A 14,432-nucleotide genomic window follows, 5' to 3' on the forward strand; every position below is an offset into this window, starting at 1 on the left:
AAAAAGAAAGACTTTAATAGGCACCAAATAGGCAATAGAGATGGCGCCTGTCTGATACGTCACAGGAGGAAGTTCCAAAGGGTGGGTTCCACCAGGCTGAAGGCTTTGTTCTTATGGACCTCCTGATCAGATGCTGTCTGCAGGAGACCTTCTCCCAGAGAGTGCAGTGATTGGGTGGGCATGTAAAGGGTGAGGTGATATCGCCTAACATGTGCCCTCTTGACCACTTCAGTTGGTGGAATTGGCACTATTACAGGTGCCACATAATACCCATTCTGCATCTGTAAGTACTCAATTGTTTAGTGTGGCAGTGTCTCCCTGCCTATTGAAATCCAATTGGCGCCTTCACTGTTCTCTTTCCAGTGCCTGTTAAAAACACTTTTGTTCAGACAAACCTACCTAGGTGCTTAGAAATGCTGGTGGGAATTTTAATCTGTTTGAGTCTCTTAGGTTTTGTAGGTTTTTGATGTGTTTCATTTTTTCCCTGATTTTATACTTTTATCTCTTTGTAAACCACTTTGAAGTTTTGTACACTATAAATTTTATGAAATGAATGAATGAATGAATGGTCATGGAAATGCAGCTCATTCTAGGTAGGATCTTTTGTTGTTGTTTAGTTGTTTAGTCGTGTCCGACTCTTCATGACCCCATGGACCAGAGCACACCAGCCACTCCTGTCTTCCACTGCCTCCCGCAGTTTGGTCAAACTCATGCTGGTAGCTTTGAGAACACTATCCAACCATCTTGTCTTCTGTCGTCCCCTTCTCCTCATGCCCTCCATCTTTCCCAGCATCAGTGTCTTCTCCAGGGAGTCTTCTCTTCTCATGAGGTGGCCAAAGTATTGGAGCCTCAGCTTCATGATCTGTCCTTCCAGTGAGCACTCAAGGCTGATTTCCTTCAGAATGGATAGGTTTGATCTTCTTGCAGTCCATGGGACTCTCAAGAGTCTCCTCCAGCACCATAATTCAAAAGCATCAATTCTTCGGTGATCAGCCTTCTTTATGGTCCAGCTCTCACTTCCATACATCACTACTGGGAAAAGCATAGCTTTAACTATACGGACCTTTGTTGGCAAGGTGATGTCTCTGCTTTTTAAGAAGCTGTCTAGGTTTGTCATTGCTTTTCTTCCAAGAAGCAGGCATCTTTTAATTTCATGGCTGCTGTCACCATCTGCAGTGATCATGGAGCCCAAGAAAGTAAAATCTATCACTGCCTCCATTTCTTCCCCTTCTATTTGCCAGGAGGGGATGGGCCTAGTGGCCATATCTTTGTTAGGTAGGATCTTTACCTGTCTTAGGGACGTGGGTGGCGCTGTGGGTAAAAGCCTCAGCGCCTAGGGCTTGCCGATCGAAAGGTTGGCTGTTCGAATCCCCGTGGCGGGGTGCGCTCCCGCTGCTCGGTCCCAGCGCCTGCCAACCTAGCAGTTCGAAAGCACCCCTGGGTGCAAGTAGATAAATAGGGACCGCTTACTGGCGGGAAGGTAAACAGCGTTTCCGTGCACGGCTCTGGCTCGCCAGAGCAGCGATGTCACGCTGGCCACATGACCCGGAAGTGTCTCCGGACAGCGCTGGCCCCCGGCCTATAGAGTGAGATGGGCGCACAACCCTAGAGTCTGTCAAGACTGGCCCGTATGGGCAGGGGTACCTTTACCTTTACCTTTACCTTTACCTGTCTTAAATAAACAGGCAAGGCCATAGATAACCAGCAAGACCATCCTGTAGGTACCCCTTGATGTATTTAATTAATCCTGCAGCAGCAGGTTGGTACCTCCAGGTCAAAACTCCTGTGCCGATCAGTAGCAGGACTGCAGCTATGAAGAGCCGCTGGAGCCTAACCTAGCAAGATAGCAAATGAATAAATTAATACATTTATTCTGAGTGCGCTCTGCTGGAACATATCCGAACTCTTTTGTTCCCTCCCTCCTCCACCAATCAATCCCCTTTTCTCCACTTCACTTTTGTTCTGACTGTATTTCCCACCACAGTACACTATGGCACTACAAATTGCTATGATGCATTGCTGATTGTTCTTCTTCTTTTTATTGTTTTTATTGATTGATTGTATTGTTGAGAAAAACAGAAACCAGAACTGAAAAGTTAAAAAGCCTTTTTCAATCTCTGTAGGGATCAGATTAGTGAATGGTACAAACCGCTGCTCTGGGAGAGTGGAGGTGCTCCACAACCAGCAATGGCTGACGGTGTGTGAAGATGGCTGGGATCTAAACAGCGCCCAGGCTGTGTGCAGGGAACATGTCTGTGGGGAAGCCTTGTTTGTCCCAAGAGGAGCTCCCTTTGGAAGAGGATGTGGTGCCACCTGCTTGGCTGGAGCCAAGTGTCGGGGGATGGAATACAGATTTAAGGACTGTGACCTACACTGGGAAACACATAATTGCAGTCATGGAGAAGATGCTAGTGTTGTCTGCTCAGGTAATTCTAGGTTGAGAGAAACTGGCAATACGTTCATCTTAATTACTACTATCTTTCCTAATAATGATAAATTCCTTCTTCCGCATATTTCTAGATTCCTTTTTATTTTGTTCCAATTTTTTTCATAATTGTCTTTTAAAATATTTATATTTTTGGTTGTTAACCAGACCCCCAAATATGTGATTTTTTTAAATGGATCTCTATTTCTACATTTTGTTGTAATTCTATTTTATCTTCTCTTGCTAATTTCTTTACTAATAATTTTGTTTTATTTTTATTCAGCTTAAATCCTGCCACTTGCCCAAATTCCTGTATTTTCTCTAATACCCTCAAAAGGGAATTTTTAGGATCTTCCACCATAATTACAAGGTCATCTGCATATGCTTTAAGCTTATATTCCTTTTCCCCTACCATAATTCCTTTAGTCTTATTATCTGCCCTGATATTTCTCGCCAGGACTTCCAAAACCAAAATAAATAAAAGAGGTGATAGGGGATATCCCTGATTTGTTCCTTTCTGTATTTTACATTGCTCTGTTACCACCTGGTTCACAATTAATTTGGCTTTTTGATCAGAATATATAGATTAAATCCCTTTCCTAAATCTCACCCAAAGTTCATCACTTCAAGAACTTTTTTTCATAAAATCCCATGAAACATTATCAAATGCTTTTTCAGCATCTATAAACATCAGGACCGCTTGGAAGGGAGGGATATTAGTCCTTTTTTTGTACACCACTTTCTAGATTTTATGTTGTAGAACCAGGCACAACTTTAAATTGGCTGTAACTGCCAAAATCTTTCTTTATTAGTATTTGCCAATACAGCAAGTGAACTCTGTAAGAACAATTCTTCTTCCTCTGGGCTCCAGTTCTCCTCTTTCCCTACATTCTTGCCTTTTCTTTTTTGGTTTCAAAAGTGGTGACTGAACTGACACTTGACTAATTTCATCCAATAGCCAAGGTTTGAATATCTTGCAAGTCTAACATTCCAGAAACATCATTATTTCAGCAGCATCTCGGGAATCAGCTTCTTTTGTGCTCATCCACTATACATTCTCATTTATATTCAGTAACATTATCTTAATTTGACCGGATTTTGCATCAGCAAAAAGGAATAATGGCACATTTCCAGTGGTGATGATTGTGTGCAGCAGAATGCATGTCGTATCTCCATAGCCCCATTCTTTTGCCATGAAAGTAGGCAGGTTTGCTCTGCCAATTAGGCCAACAGAAATCTATTTAAACATTTTGAGGAAGACTTCAATTTTGAAATTCAGGATATTAAAAGCTTATTTTTCCTCATTGTTTTCTTGAAAATGCTTTGCCATTGTGGTTAGTTGCATTGGCACACTGGTCCAGGACCATATTCCCTCATAATACAGTGGAACCTCGGGTTACATACTCTTCTGCTTACATACGCTTCAGGTTACGGACTCCGTTAACCCAGAAAAAGTACCTTGGGTTAAGAACTTTGCTTCAGGATGAGAACAGAAATTGTGCAGCGGCGGCACAACGGCAGCAGGAGGCCCCATTAGCTAAAGTGGTGCTTCAGGTTAAGAACAGTTTCAGGTTAAGAACAGACCTCCAGAACGAATTAAGTTCTTAACATGAGGTACCACTGTACTTCTGTGGAAAGCAGGTGTATCTGAAAGTCATGTTCTCTCAGAGATGGTGTTTTTTTCAGCATGTTGCTCTGCAAGTAGAGAGGACACGCCCTTCCAAGGGATATGACTTCCAGATAGAGCATCTTTCCACTGATGTATTCTTGGGGGAAATGGCTCTGGGGTCTTTTGGGGATGCTTCCACCACTTGCTGCAATGGGAAGAACAAGTTAAAGTTGTGTGTGCGTGTGTGTGTAAAAGAAGTAAGGAGAAGAGAAATATATTCAATCCTGCATTCTGAAATATAGGACCCCTTCAAATTTTAAAGTAATGGTCTTCAGCTGACCAAAGGTGATGGCAGATCTGGACTCCATAGATAGCACCCTGTGCTTGTCAGGCGCCTCCTCCTCCGCTGTGCACCCACCACTGCGTTCCCACTCACTCCCAACACCCACTTTCCGTCTTCTGTTTTCCCTCTCCTCCCACCATCCCATTTCCTCTCTCCATTTAGCCCCCCTTGCTTTATCACAGCTTTTCTTCTCCCTGTTCTATGGCATCTCACCTTCTCGTATTTTCCATACCTTGATACCCACAGAGTCTTGCTCAAATTCCATGCTGTGTTTGCAGCTGCTTCTTGATGGACAGGCTCTCTGCTTTGCAAGAGAGCAGCTGCGGCCTCCAAACAGTAAGCCATGCTGCAAAGGCAAGAGAGAGGTTCTGCTAGGTTGGCAGAATGGAACGAGGAGAAGTGTTTTGGAGGGTCCGAGAAAGGGGGTCAGATGAGCACTATCCCACCACCACTTGCCAGTTCAGGAAAAGAGAAACTCCAAGAGGGTGCAAAGCAGGACTGGAGAGGTTTGGAGGGCTGCATTTGGTCCCTAAATCTGATATTCCCTATCCATGCTCTAACCTAGAACCCTTAACATTTCCCATGGAATAATAATCATCATCATAATAATAAATTTTATTTATATCCCGCCCTCCCCAGCCAAAGCCGGGCTCAGGGCAACTAACAACAATAAAATAGTACAACATTCTAAAATCATTTCATTCTAAAATTAATTCAACTCAAATTGATGGCAACCATTAGGCTAAAGTTCTGTGAAGATTGCCAAAGGAGGGAGTCAGGCTGTGCCCTGACCAAAGGCCAGGCGGAACAACTCTGTCTTGCAGGCCCTGCGGAAAGATTTCAAGTCCCGCAGGGCCCTGGTCTCTTGTGACAGAGCGTTCCACCAGATTGGAGCCACAGCCGAAAAAGCCCTGGCTCTAGTTGAGGCCAGCCTAACCTCTCTGTGGCCTGGGACCTTCAGGATGTTTTTGTTTGAGGACCGTAAGTTCCTCTGTGGGACATACCAGGAGAGGTGGTCCTGTAGGTACGAGGGTCCTAGGCCGTATAGGGCTTTAAAGGATGAAACCAGCACCTTAAACCTGATCCTGTACTCCACCGGGAGCCAGTGCAGCTGGTATAGCACCAGGTGAATGTGATCTCGCAGCGAGGACCCCATAAGGAGTCCCCATAAGGAGTCTCGCCACGGCATTCTGCACCCACTGGAGTTTCTGGGTCAGTCTCAAGGGCAGCCCCACGTAGAGCGAGTTACAATAGTCCAGTCTGGAGGTGACCGTCACGTGGATCACAGTGGCTAGGTCAGGGCGAGAGAGGTAAGGAGCCAACTGCTTAGCTTGGTGGAGATTAAAAAAAAGGCCGCCTTTGTTATAGCTGCAATCTGCGCTTCCATGGAAAGATTACACCCAAACTCTTAACGGACGGTGCTGGCAGTAATTGCGCCCCCACAAGAGATGGGAGTTGCCCCCTAATCCCATATCGTCCCTTCCCAGCCAAAGGACCTCTGTCTTCGAAGGAAGCTACAAAAAATGAGGAATTGGGAGGTGGAGGCACAAAATGGACTCTAACCATTTTAAACCCTACAGATATCAGATTGGTGAATGGTACAAGCCCTTGCTCTGGAAGAGTTGGGGTGTTCAACGCCGGGCAGTGGGGGACTGTGTGTGATGATGGTTGGAATCTGAGCAGCGCCCAAGTCGTGTGCAGGCAACTTGGATGTGGGGAAGCCTTATCAGTCAAAGTAGCAGCTCACTTTGGGAAAGGCAATGGCTCCATCTTGCTGGATGAGGTCAGATGCAAGGGGACAGAAGCTACCCTCCGCCACTGCCACCTACAGCCTTGGGGAGAACATAACTGTGTGCATGAAGAAGATGCTGGTGTTGTATGCTCAGGTAAAAATTACAATTAAGAAATAGTCCTTATCGTGTTTTAATCTCGTATTGTTATGTTGTGAACTGCTCTGAGATCTACAGATGAAGAGTGGTATGCAAATTTAATATATAAATTAATTAGTAGGAGCTATGCAGTTGGGTTAGAGGGATGCAGGTGGCGCTGCGGGTTAAACCACAGAGCCTAGGACTTGCCAATCAGAAGGTCGGCGGTTTGAATCCCCGCGACAGGGTGAGCTCCCGTTGCTCGGTCTCTGCTCCTGCCCACCTAGCAGTTCAAAAGCATGTCAAAGTGCAAGTAGATAAATAGGTACCGCTCCGGTGGGAAGGTAAACGGCGTTTCCATGCGCTGCTCTGGTTCACCAAAAGCGGCTTAGTCATGCTGGCCACATGACCTGGAAGCTGTATCCCGGCTCCCTCGGCCAATAAAGCGAGATGAGCACCGCAATCCCAGAGTCGGCCACAACTGGACCTAATGGTCAGGGGTCCCTATACCTTTTATACAGTTGGGTTAGAAACTTGTATACAAGTTGAATCAGCATGCCCATTTTGTCATCAACACATGTCCTTCAGCTCTGCTGGTGATAATCATATCAATGGAAGCAGGAAAGACCCTCTGTCTGCGTTTTCTTCCCCTCCTCTTTTGCACAGTCTTTCCTTCGCTTCATATGCACCACATTAAATAGGTTCAAACCATAATTTGTGAGGATTTTATGCAACATTCTGGCCTCTTCTCCATCTTTGTTATCCGTACTGTGTAGGAGAGCAGCTGAGCTTGCATCTTATTAATTTTATCTATCAGTAGACTCCGTTTCAGTCGAAGCTATTTCTCATCTCAACAGAGATCAGACTGGTGAACGGTACAAGCAGCTGCTCTGGAAGAGTTGAAGTGCTCCACAACTGGCAGTGGCTGGCTATGTGCGATGACAGATGGAATCTGACCAGTGCCCAAGTTGTATGTAGAGAGCTTGGATGTGGTGAAGCCTTGCTGGCTGCAGGAGGAGCTCACTTTGGAACAGGAAATGGTCCCACCTGGTTGTCTGGTGTCAGTTGTCAGGGGACAGAAGTTGCCTTCAAGGACTGTGACTTACAGTGGAGAACACATGATTGCAGCCATGGAGAAGTTGCCAGTGTTGTGTGCTCAGGTAATAGCTATACTGTGGCCTTGGAAACTGGCTGCAAGTTCAACTAGTAAGTCTATTTTGCCAATAGAAAGTTGCTGAAGAGTTCTGATGCTGATAGTTGTGCTGGGAGGAGGAGGAAGAAGGGCAGTTCACAATATAATTTTCATTCTGTGTCATTTTTGCTTTCTCTAGAAACAAAACAAGTGTCCCAATGCCGTTCTAGCTTTCTAGATAAGCACTAGGTGTGAGTAACATTCCCTAGAGGAGTTCTAAATCCAAACGACGTTTGATGTCCTTCATAGCCATGGCATCATGTCTGGAGCTGCATGCTCCTATACCTTTAAAGTGAATCCAGTGCACATTCTTGCCTGCAAGGAATTCTGGGCACTGTAGTTTACCCTTCACAGAGTTACACTTATCACCAGCCCTTACCAAACTACAGTGCCCAGAATCCTGGTATCTGGTGCCTTTAAATTCAACATTTCTCTCTCTCTTCCCACTTTCTACTCCCCATCTATTGATCAGCAAACATAGCAGAGCAGTTGGGTTGAACCCACGAACTGGCACTTCATTAAACATTTTCTGTTGGTGGAAAGAAGAGAGGAATGGCAAATTAAACCGATGGACTATGCCGAAATGACAAAACTGACTGGAAAGCTCAGGAACCAAGAGGACAAAGCATTTAAAAAAGAACGGGGGGAATTTACAATTTATTTAGAAGACCACTGTAAGCAGATGAAAACATTAGCAGGATTTTAATCTTACTTGTGCTGTAACAAATACTATGGATAATATGGATCATTTAAAATATAGATTATGAAATGATATGCAGTAGAAAATGTTTATAATAGGATCCATGGAGGAGATGGGAGGAAGTCTCAAGATTCAGAGAAATCTCTTCTTCAAATTTGGTTTTGTTATGAATTTATATTTGCAAAATCAAATAAAAAATTATTTTGTTTAAGAAAATCTGTTTAAACAAGCCTATTTAAAGATGTAATGCTGACGTGTGTTTTTAATATCCATGTTAACATTACATATTTTATTTAATCTCTGTTTAATGGTAACTTTTATTGATAATTTCAACGTATATTCTTATTCTGATCAAGGGCTTTCAAATAACATTAAATAAAGTATAAATGAATGAATGAAACTTACAGAATCAGAACCTGAGGCTTCCGAGGTGCAGAGTGGGGCTCCCAGGATGCCTTAGGTTTTAGCCCCTCTCATTGCATAGGGAAAGCATTAGTTGGTGACAATAGCAGGCCCAGGACTCCCAATTCTTAACCCTTCTCTTTAACAAGCAAGATTCAATGCCACATATTTGTTACTATGTTCAACTCTGTCTCATCAGAGCTTTCACGTTTAGTTATTTTTTTGTCCCATCAGAGCTCCGCCTAGTGAATGGCCCAAGTCGCTGCTCTGGGAGGATTGAGGCGCTGCACAACCGCCAGTGGGGGACTGTGTGTGACGCTGGTTGGGATTTGCATGATGCTCACGTTGTGTGCAGGGAACTGGGCTGTGGAAATGCCTCCAAAGCATTTGGTGGAGCATGGTTTGGACAAGGATCTGGTCCCATCTGGCTGGAGGGAGTCAACTGTACAGGAGAAGAAGCTTTCCTGAGTGAGTGTTCCCAAAGTCCCTGGGGAGAGCACAGCTGCAACCACAGCCAGGATGCCAGTGTGGAGTGCTCAGGTAATTTTGCAAGATAAGTTGTACTTGATGAACCCAATAGGGGGGTTTAGATCTTTGAGATCACTGAAGTTAGGATCAGATTCTTAGTTTATTACTATCATCTTAAAAGAGCATCTTTAAAGTCTGGGGACACACTGGGGGTTATTGTTTTGTTTTTTATTCTGCTGTGTATTTTTGTGTGTTTATACTATAAACCACCCTCTGATCCTTTGGGTGAAAGATGGCATGGAAATTCATTAAATACATAAATACGTACGAATACCATTGGCCCAATCCATTCCTCAGCAGGAAAACTGTGAAAGTTTGTAGGTCGTAAATCCTTTGACCCACGAAGTCTGCCATCCAGCACTTCAGTTAGCCTGATTTACGAGCTGGTCCGATGTTTATGGCCACCCACACGCTTCTTCTGCGCGCTGCTGTTGTCGTTGCAGAGTTCGTACGCAGCATAAATGGCTTGGTCTGTGTCAAAGTGGTGTCTTCAATAACTCAACTTGACACCAGTGCTTCTATTCTACCAAAGGTGTTTATTCGGAAGCATAAACAAACAGGAAATAAACCGACAGAATCGAGCTGCATGCTTGCAGCGTTCTGTCTCTCACAAAAACAAAACCAACTCTCAGAGACTCAGTAACTCTGCTGAACAAAAAGAAAAATGCCTGGATAATATGGGCAGGCACCCAGTGAATAAGAACGCCTCTGGGAATGTTAACTCTAAACTGTCCAGAACCACAACTGTAGTGGTTTGGAGTTACTCGTGCGTAAGCCGACCCCATTTGGGTGCTTGGTTGCCTGATTAAACCCTTCGGACTGCACAGCCCATCTCCGCTTGACTGCCTCAGTCACTGGCAGAATCTGTCTGTGGGCGTTTCTTAAACCTCTGCCAGCATAAAAGCTGTTTGACACCTAATCGTCTCCGCCTCTCATTGCGCGGGAGTCTCCTGCGCAGGGTGGGCGTGGGTAGCGGAGTGCCTGGGCTCTCTTCACTGACTTCCAGGGAAGAATCCCGGAGCCCTTCCACCTCCTCTTCCCCTTGCTCTCCTGGACTCTTGGTGTCACGCGTATTTCCTTCCCCTTCCACCAAGCTGAGTCTCCCCCTTGTGCTAGGACCTTCACCTGCAGAATCTGAGACCCTCTCCTTCTCCCGTGTCTCTGATGTCAGTTCCCTGACAACAACAAAAAACCTACTGTGTGATCAGCCAGATCTCACCGGGAGAATCCACGACCAGAAAGAAGAGGAATACCAAGAAGACTGGAAGAAATTTAAAGACTATTTGAATAAATATTGTAATATTAAAGATATGTAATCACTTGAAAGAATCAATTAGGCCTAGGATTAACTTGTGATTAAATAAATAAGAAAATGTATGATAAGGAAAGTTAGGAAATATGATTATGACTGTGATATGGTTTTATGAAATGATATTGGAAACTGCTATACAGTGGTACCTCGCAAGACGAACGCCTCGCAAGACGAAAAACTCGCAAGACGAAAGAGTTTTGCATTTTTTGAGTTGCTTCGCAAGACAAATTTCCCTATGGGCTTGCTTCGCAAGACGAAAACGTCTTGCAAGTTTGTTTCCTTTTTCTTAAAACCGTTAATACCCAGGGTGCATTGCTTGAAGAGGTGCCGTTGCGTGCTTCACAAGACGAAAAATTCGCAAGACGACAAAACTCACAGAACGAATTAATTTCGTCTTGCGAGGCACCACTGTATATAATTACTGAGAAAGATGGAAGAGATTTGAGGAAGTCAAGTAATATGTTTAGGAAGATGGATTTTGATCAATTAATTATGTTTTAGTTTATGTGGTGATTTCATGTATTTTAGGTTTTGTGATCTTTTTTCTTTTTCTTTTTCCCGTTTCATTCTTTCTCCTTTATTATCATTGGCTTTTTTTCTGTTATGTTTATGTATGGAAAATAATAAATATTATTGGGGGGGGGACTGCACTGTGTTCATGATTCCCAAGAAGGCCCTGGGGACACCATTCTGCCTTCCTCCTGCTCCATGTTAAGTTGCTGGGTAGGAGCACAGGAAAGTGCCTTAGACAGGTTGAGACCATTGGTCCATCTATCTCAGTAGCGTCTACACTGACTGGCCATAGCTGTCCAAGATTTCGGGAGAGGTTCTCTCCCCATTTTACCTGCAGATGCCAGGGATTTGACCTGTGAGCTTCTGCATGCAAAGCAGATGCTCTACCCCTAAGCTATGTCCCCCAAACAAGAGGAGCCATGGAAGCAGTTAACAGATTAGGGAAAACAGACCCAAGCATGTCCTACTGCGATCAGGCTGTGCACAGGGCTGTGTTTCCTTGGGACACGACTAGTTAGGAAAGCAAGGCTGTGCACCAGGTTAACTCAAATTCTGCAATAATAGTTATCCCCAACTGCACCTGCAATTCTCTGCTAAGTGGCAAGACCACATAGGTCCTACTGGATTTACTGTATTGGCCCGAATATAAGCCGCACCTTAATATAAGCAGCACCTTTAAATTTTAAGTGGGGGGGGGGAGAGAAAAAACAGTACCCGCATATAAGCCGCCACCTCTTCAGGCACTCACACCCATTCTGTTTCAGCATCAATATTGTAAAAGCCAATTTTTGTAAGGTCGCAATTTAAGCCACACTTTAACTTTTCATGGTCAATCACAAAAAAACAACTGTGACTTCCTGCACTAGTTTGTGGGCATATAGAGGAAAACAAAATAATGCAAGAGTGAAAAGTGAGCAGTTTGCAGGAGCCTCGGTTTTTTATTTGCAATGAATAAGTGACAGTGTCTTCCTTCTCCTGCTTTTACAGGGGACGCATCTGTCGAGGGCAACATCCGCCTGGGAGTGTCTGCCTTGGTCTTGCTTGTGTTGGTGCTGATCATGGCTGAGGCTGTGTACAGCTGGAGGAGAGGGCAGCTTTAAATACAGTCATACCTCGGGTTACAGACGCTTCAGGTTGCACTTTTTTGGGTTACGGACCGCCGAAACCAAGAAGTACCAGAACGGGTTACTTCCGGGTTTTGGCGGTTGTGCATGAGCAGAAGCGCCGAATCGCAACACGCACATGCACAGCTGCGGGTTGCGAATGCTGCGGGTTGCGAACGTGCATCCCGCATGAATCACGTTTGCAACCCGAGCGTCCACTGTAGTCCTGACTGAACCATTTCAATGGCCAAGACCCTATCCTGATGCTTGCAAGGACGCTCCATGCAAAATCAGAAGAACCACCTCTGTTTGCAAATAATGCCAAGGCTTTCTGTTTTTGCTCACCTCTTCTCAATTTTATTCCATGTGAGAAACTAGGAATCTTTGTGTGGAGAGAAATGTCCTCATGGGACGGCTCCCTGCCTAACCCTTCAGATCTACAGCTGGAAGAATATGCAAATAGTCAAGGACACCCTGGTTGTAGATTCTCCTAATTGGCCCATTTGACTCCTGCTCAGTGCTGGATTTACATATAAGCTAAACAAGCTATAGCTTAGGGCCCCCCTCCCCCCCTCCCCATGAATGAAAAATCATTTTAAGTTAGAGCTTAGTAATTATTTCACTATTAATATACTTCTTCTTAATTGTATTTCAGTTCAACAATTACTTTGATAAAATACGTAATTTGTGATGTGCAAATGGCTTTAGATACCTATTAGGCCCATAAATTACCATATAGCATATATTCAACAAAAAACAGCGACAATTCATTGTTGACAAAGGACAGCTGGACATATATAGGGCCCCATTACCTTCAGTAGCTTAGGGCCTCATCAAACCAAAATCCGGTCCTGCTCCTGCTGGTGTCTATGTTTTTCCATCATGTCATCCTGGCCTTCATCCTGTCCAGCAGTAGTCATGATGCTTTTCAGAAACCAAGTTGCATGGAATACATGAAAGGAGAGAGACAGATAGCTGTACATCACGGTACATCAGCTTCCAGGAATCTGCCCATGACTTTGGTTCTGTCACAAATGGTGTCAACCACTGCAGAATTAACATCAAATCTAAATGAAAATTGGAACAATCACAGCTTGGTAAGGACAATAATGCTGTGAGTCAGGGGCACCATCTGGGGGAGAGGGAGTTGTGGGCCCACCAAAAGCTTCAAGGAGGGTGCTGCGCCCCCTCAGAATTCCACAGCAACTGTGCATCCATGCCACTCAGCTGCTCAATGTCATGCACGCTGTGTGGTGTGCTTGCGTCATGCCAGCAAGCCACGTGGCATGGCGAAACATTTTATCCGTGTGTATTAAATGCCTTTTCTTTTGCCTGCTGTTTACACACCAGACTTCTAAACAAGGGCTTTCCCTCACCTGATTGTCCCTTTGATTTCTGGAAGTCATGTTCCCTGAGTCCTCTGTTCTTAATATTCTTGATGACACTGATTGTTTGTCTCATGTTCATATTTAGTACTCTACCTTTTATGAAACCTGCTTGGTATTATTCTATGTGGCTAAAATGACTTTATTTGGTAAGAATAGATGTTAATATTTTATAATATGCAGTCAACAATGAGCTTACTTCTGTATTTTTCTTTTGCTTTTTTGAGTATTAAAATTTCTTTCCCAACTGCCCATTCATTTAGGTGCTTTGTTAGTGGTTCACCTAGCTTGTCTGCACAAGTTTCATAATATTCAGTCATCACATAATATTTAGATCAAGGTGCTCTTGGAGAAAACAGATTTTCTGGAGAAGTAGGCCTTGGAGGTTTAAGGTGAGGCAGGAACCAGATACTCCCTGGTTCTGTACTTCTAAAATTCAAAATGAGACTCAATCTCATTCACCCAAACAGTGCTCCTAAGGATCCAATTTCCATTTGAGAAGACATCAGAAAATGTATGCTAACATAGTCCAGGCTAAATAGTCACATCATTAAAAATATGCTCCTTCGTGGGATCAAATTGTATGCTGATGTGGAATCAGTGCCCAGACAAGTCCTTTCAGCAGTATCTAATTTGACCTGAATGAGCAACTATCTGCTCAAGCTTCTGGCTTCTAGACTTGGGCCCGTTTCTTGGCCAATTTTCACACCAAATACATGCATCAGATGTAAGAGCTGCCTGAGGCTTTCTGGCCACTTGTTTCCCCCCTGCACTTGAAGCAACAATAATAATAAAAGTCCACCCGCTAGAGCAGTATATCTTACTAACTGAATGCAGGATTTCTCTAATCACTTAGATTCGTCCCTTAAGGTGTCCATGGCCTTACTACAGCGCTTTGAGTCTTCTGTAATTCCATGCAAGCTTGCAATGTGGCGACGGCTGAAGAATTCTGAATTCTGGGAAACACCCATATTGTTTGGAAAAATAGCTCAAGTCTTAAGCTCGTGGTTTTTGGAGACTGAAGCTTCACAATGCATGGAATATATTTAGTG

The 14,432-nt window shown here is 44.2% G+C and overlaps 1 protein-coding gene across 1 annotated transcript in view; it reads left to right on the plus strand.

The window, feature by feature from the left end:
- The window catches only part of LOC114583231 (scavenger receptor cysteine-rich domain-containing protein DMBT1-like), a 29,462-nt gene extending 17,154 nt beyond the window's left edge, over positions 1-12,308 (plus strand). Inside the window, exons 9-13 of the mRNA XM_077918124.1 lie at positions 2,124-2,426; positions 5,958-6,263; positions 7,103-7,405; positions 8,774-9,079; positions 11,880-12,308. Coding sequence (XP_077774250.1) covers positions 2,124-2,426; positions 5,958-6,263; positions 7,103-7,405; positions 8,774-9,079; positions 11,880-11,992 — 1,331 coding nt within the window. The 3' untranslated portion in view covers positions 11,993-12,308. The remainder of the gene's footprint in view (positions 1-2,123; positions 2,427-5,957; positions 6,264-7,102; positions 7,406-8,773; positions 9,080-11,879) is intronic.
- The last annotated feature ends 2,124 nt before the right edge of the window (positions 12,309-14,432 follow it).

Source organism: Podarcis muralis, chromosome 13, assembly GCF_964188315.1.
Source record: "Podarcis muralis chromosome 13, rPodMur119.hap1.1, whole genome shotgun sequence".
Classification (NCBI taxonomy): Eukaryota; Metazoa; Chordata; class Lepidosauria; order Squamata; family Lacertidae; genus Podarcis; species Podarcis muralis.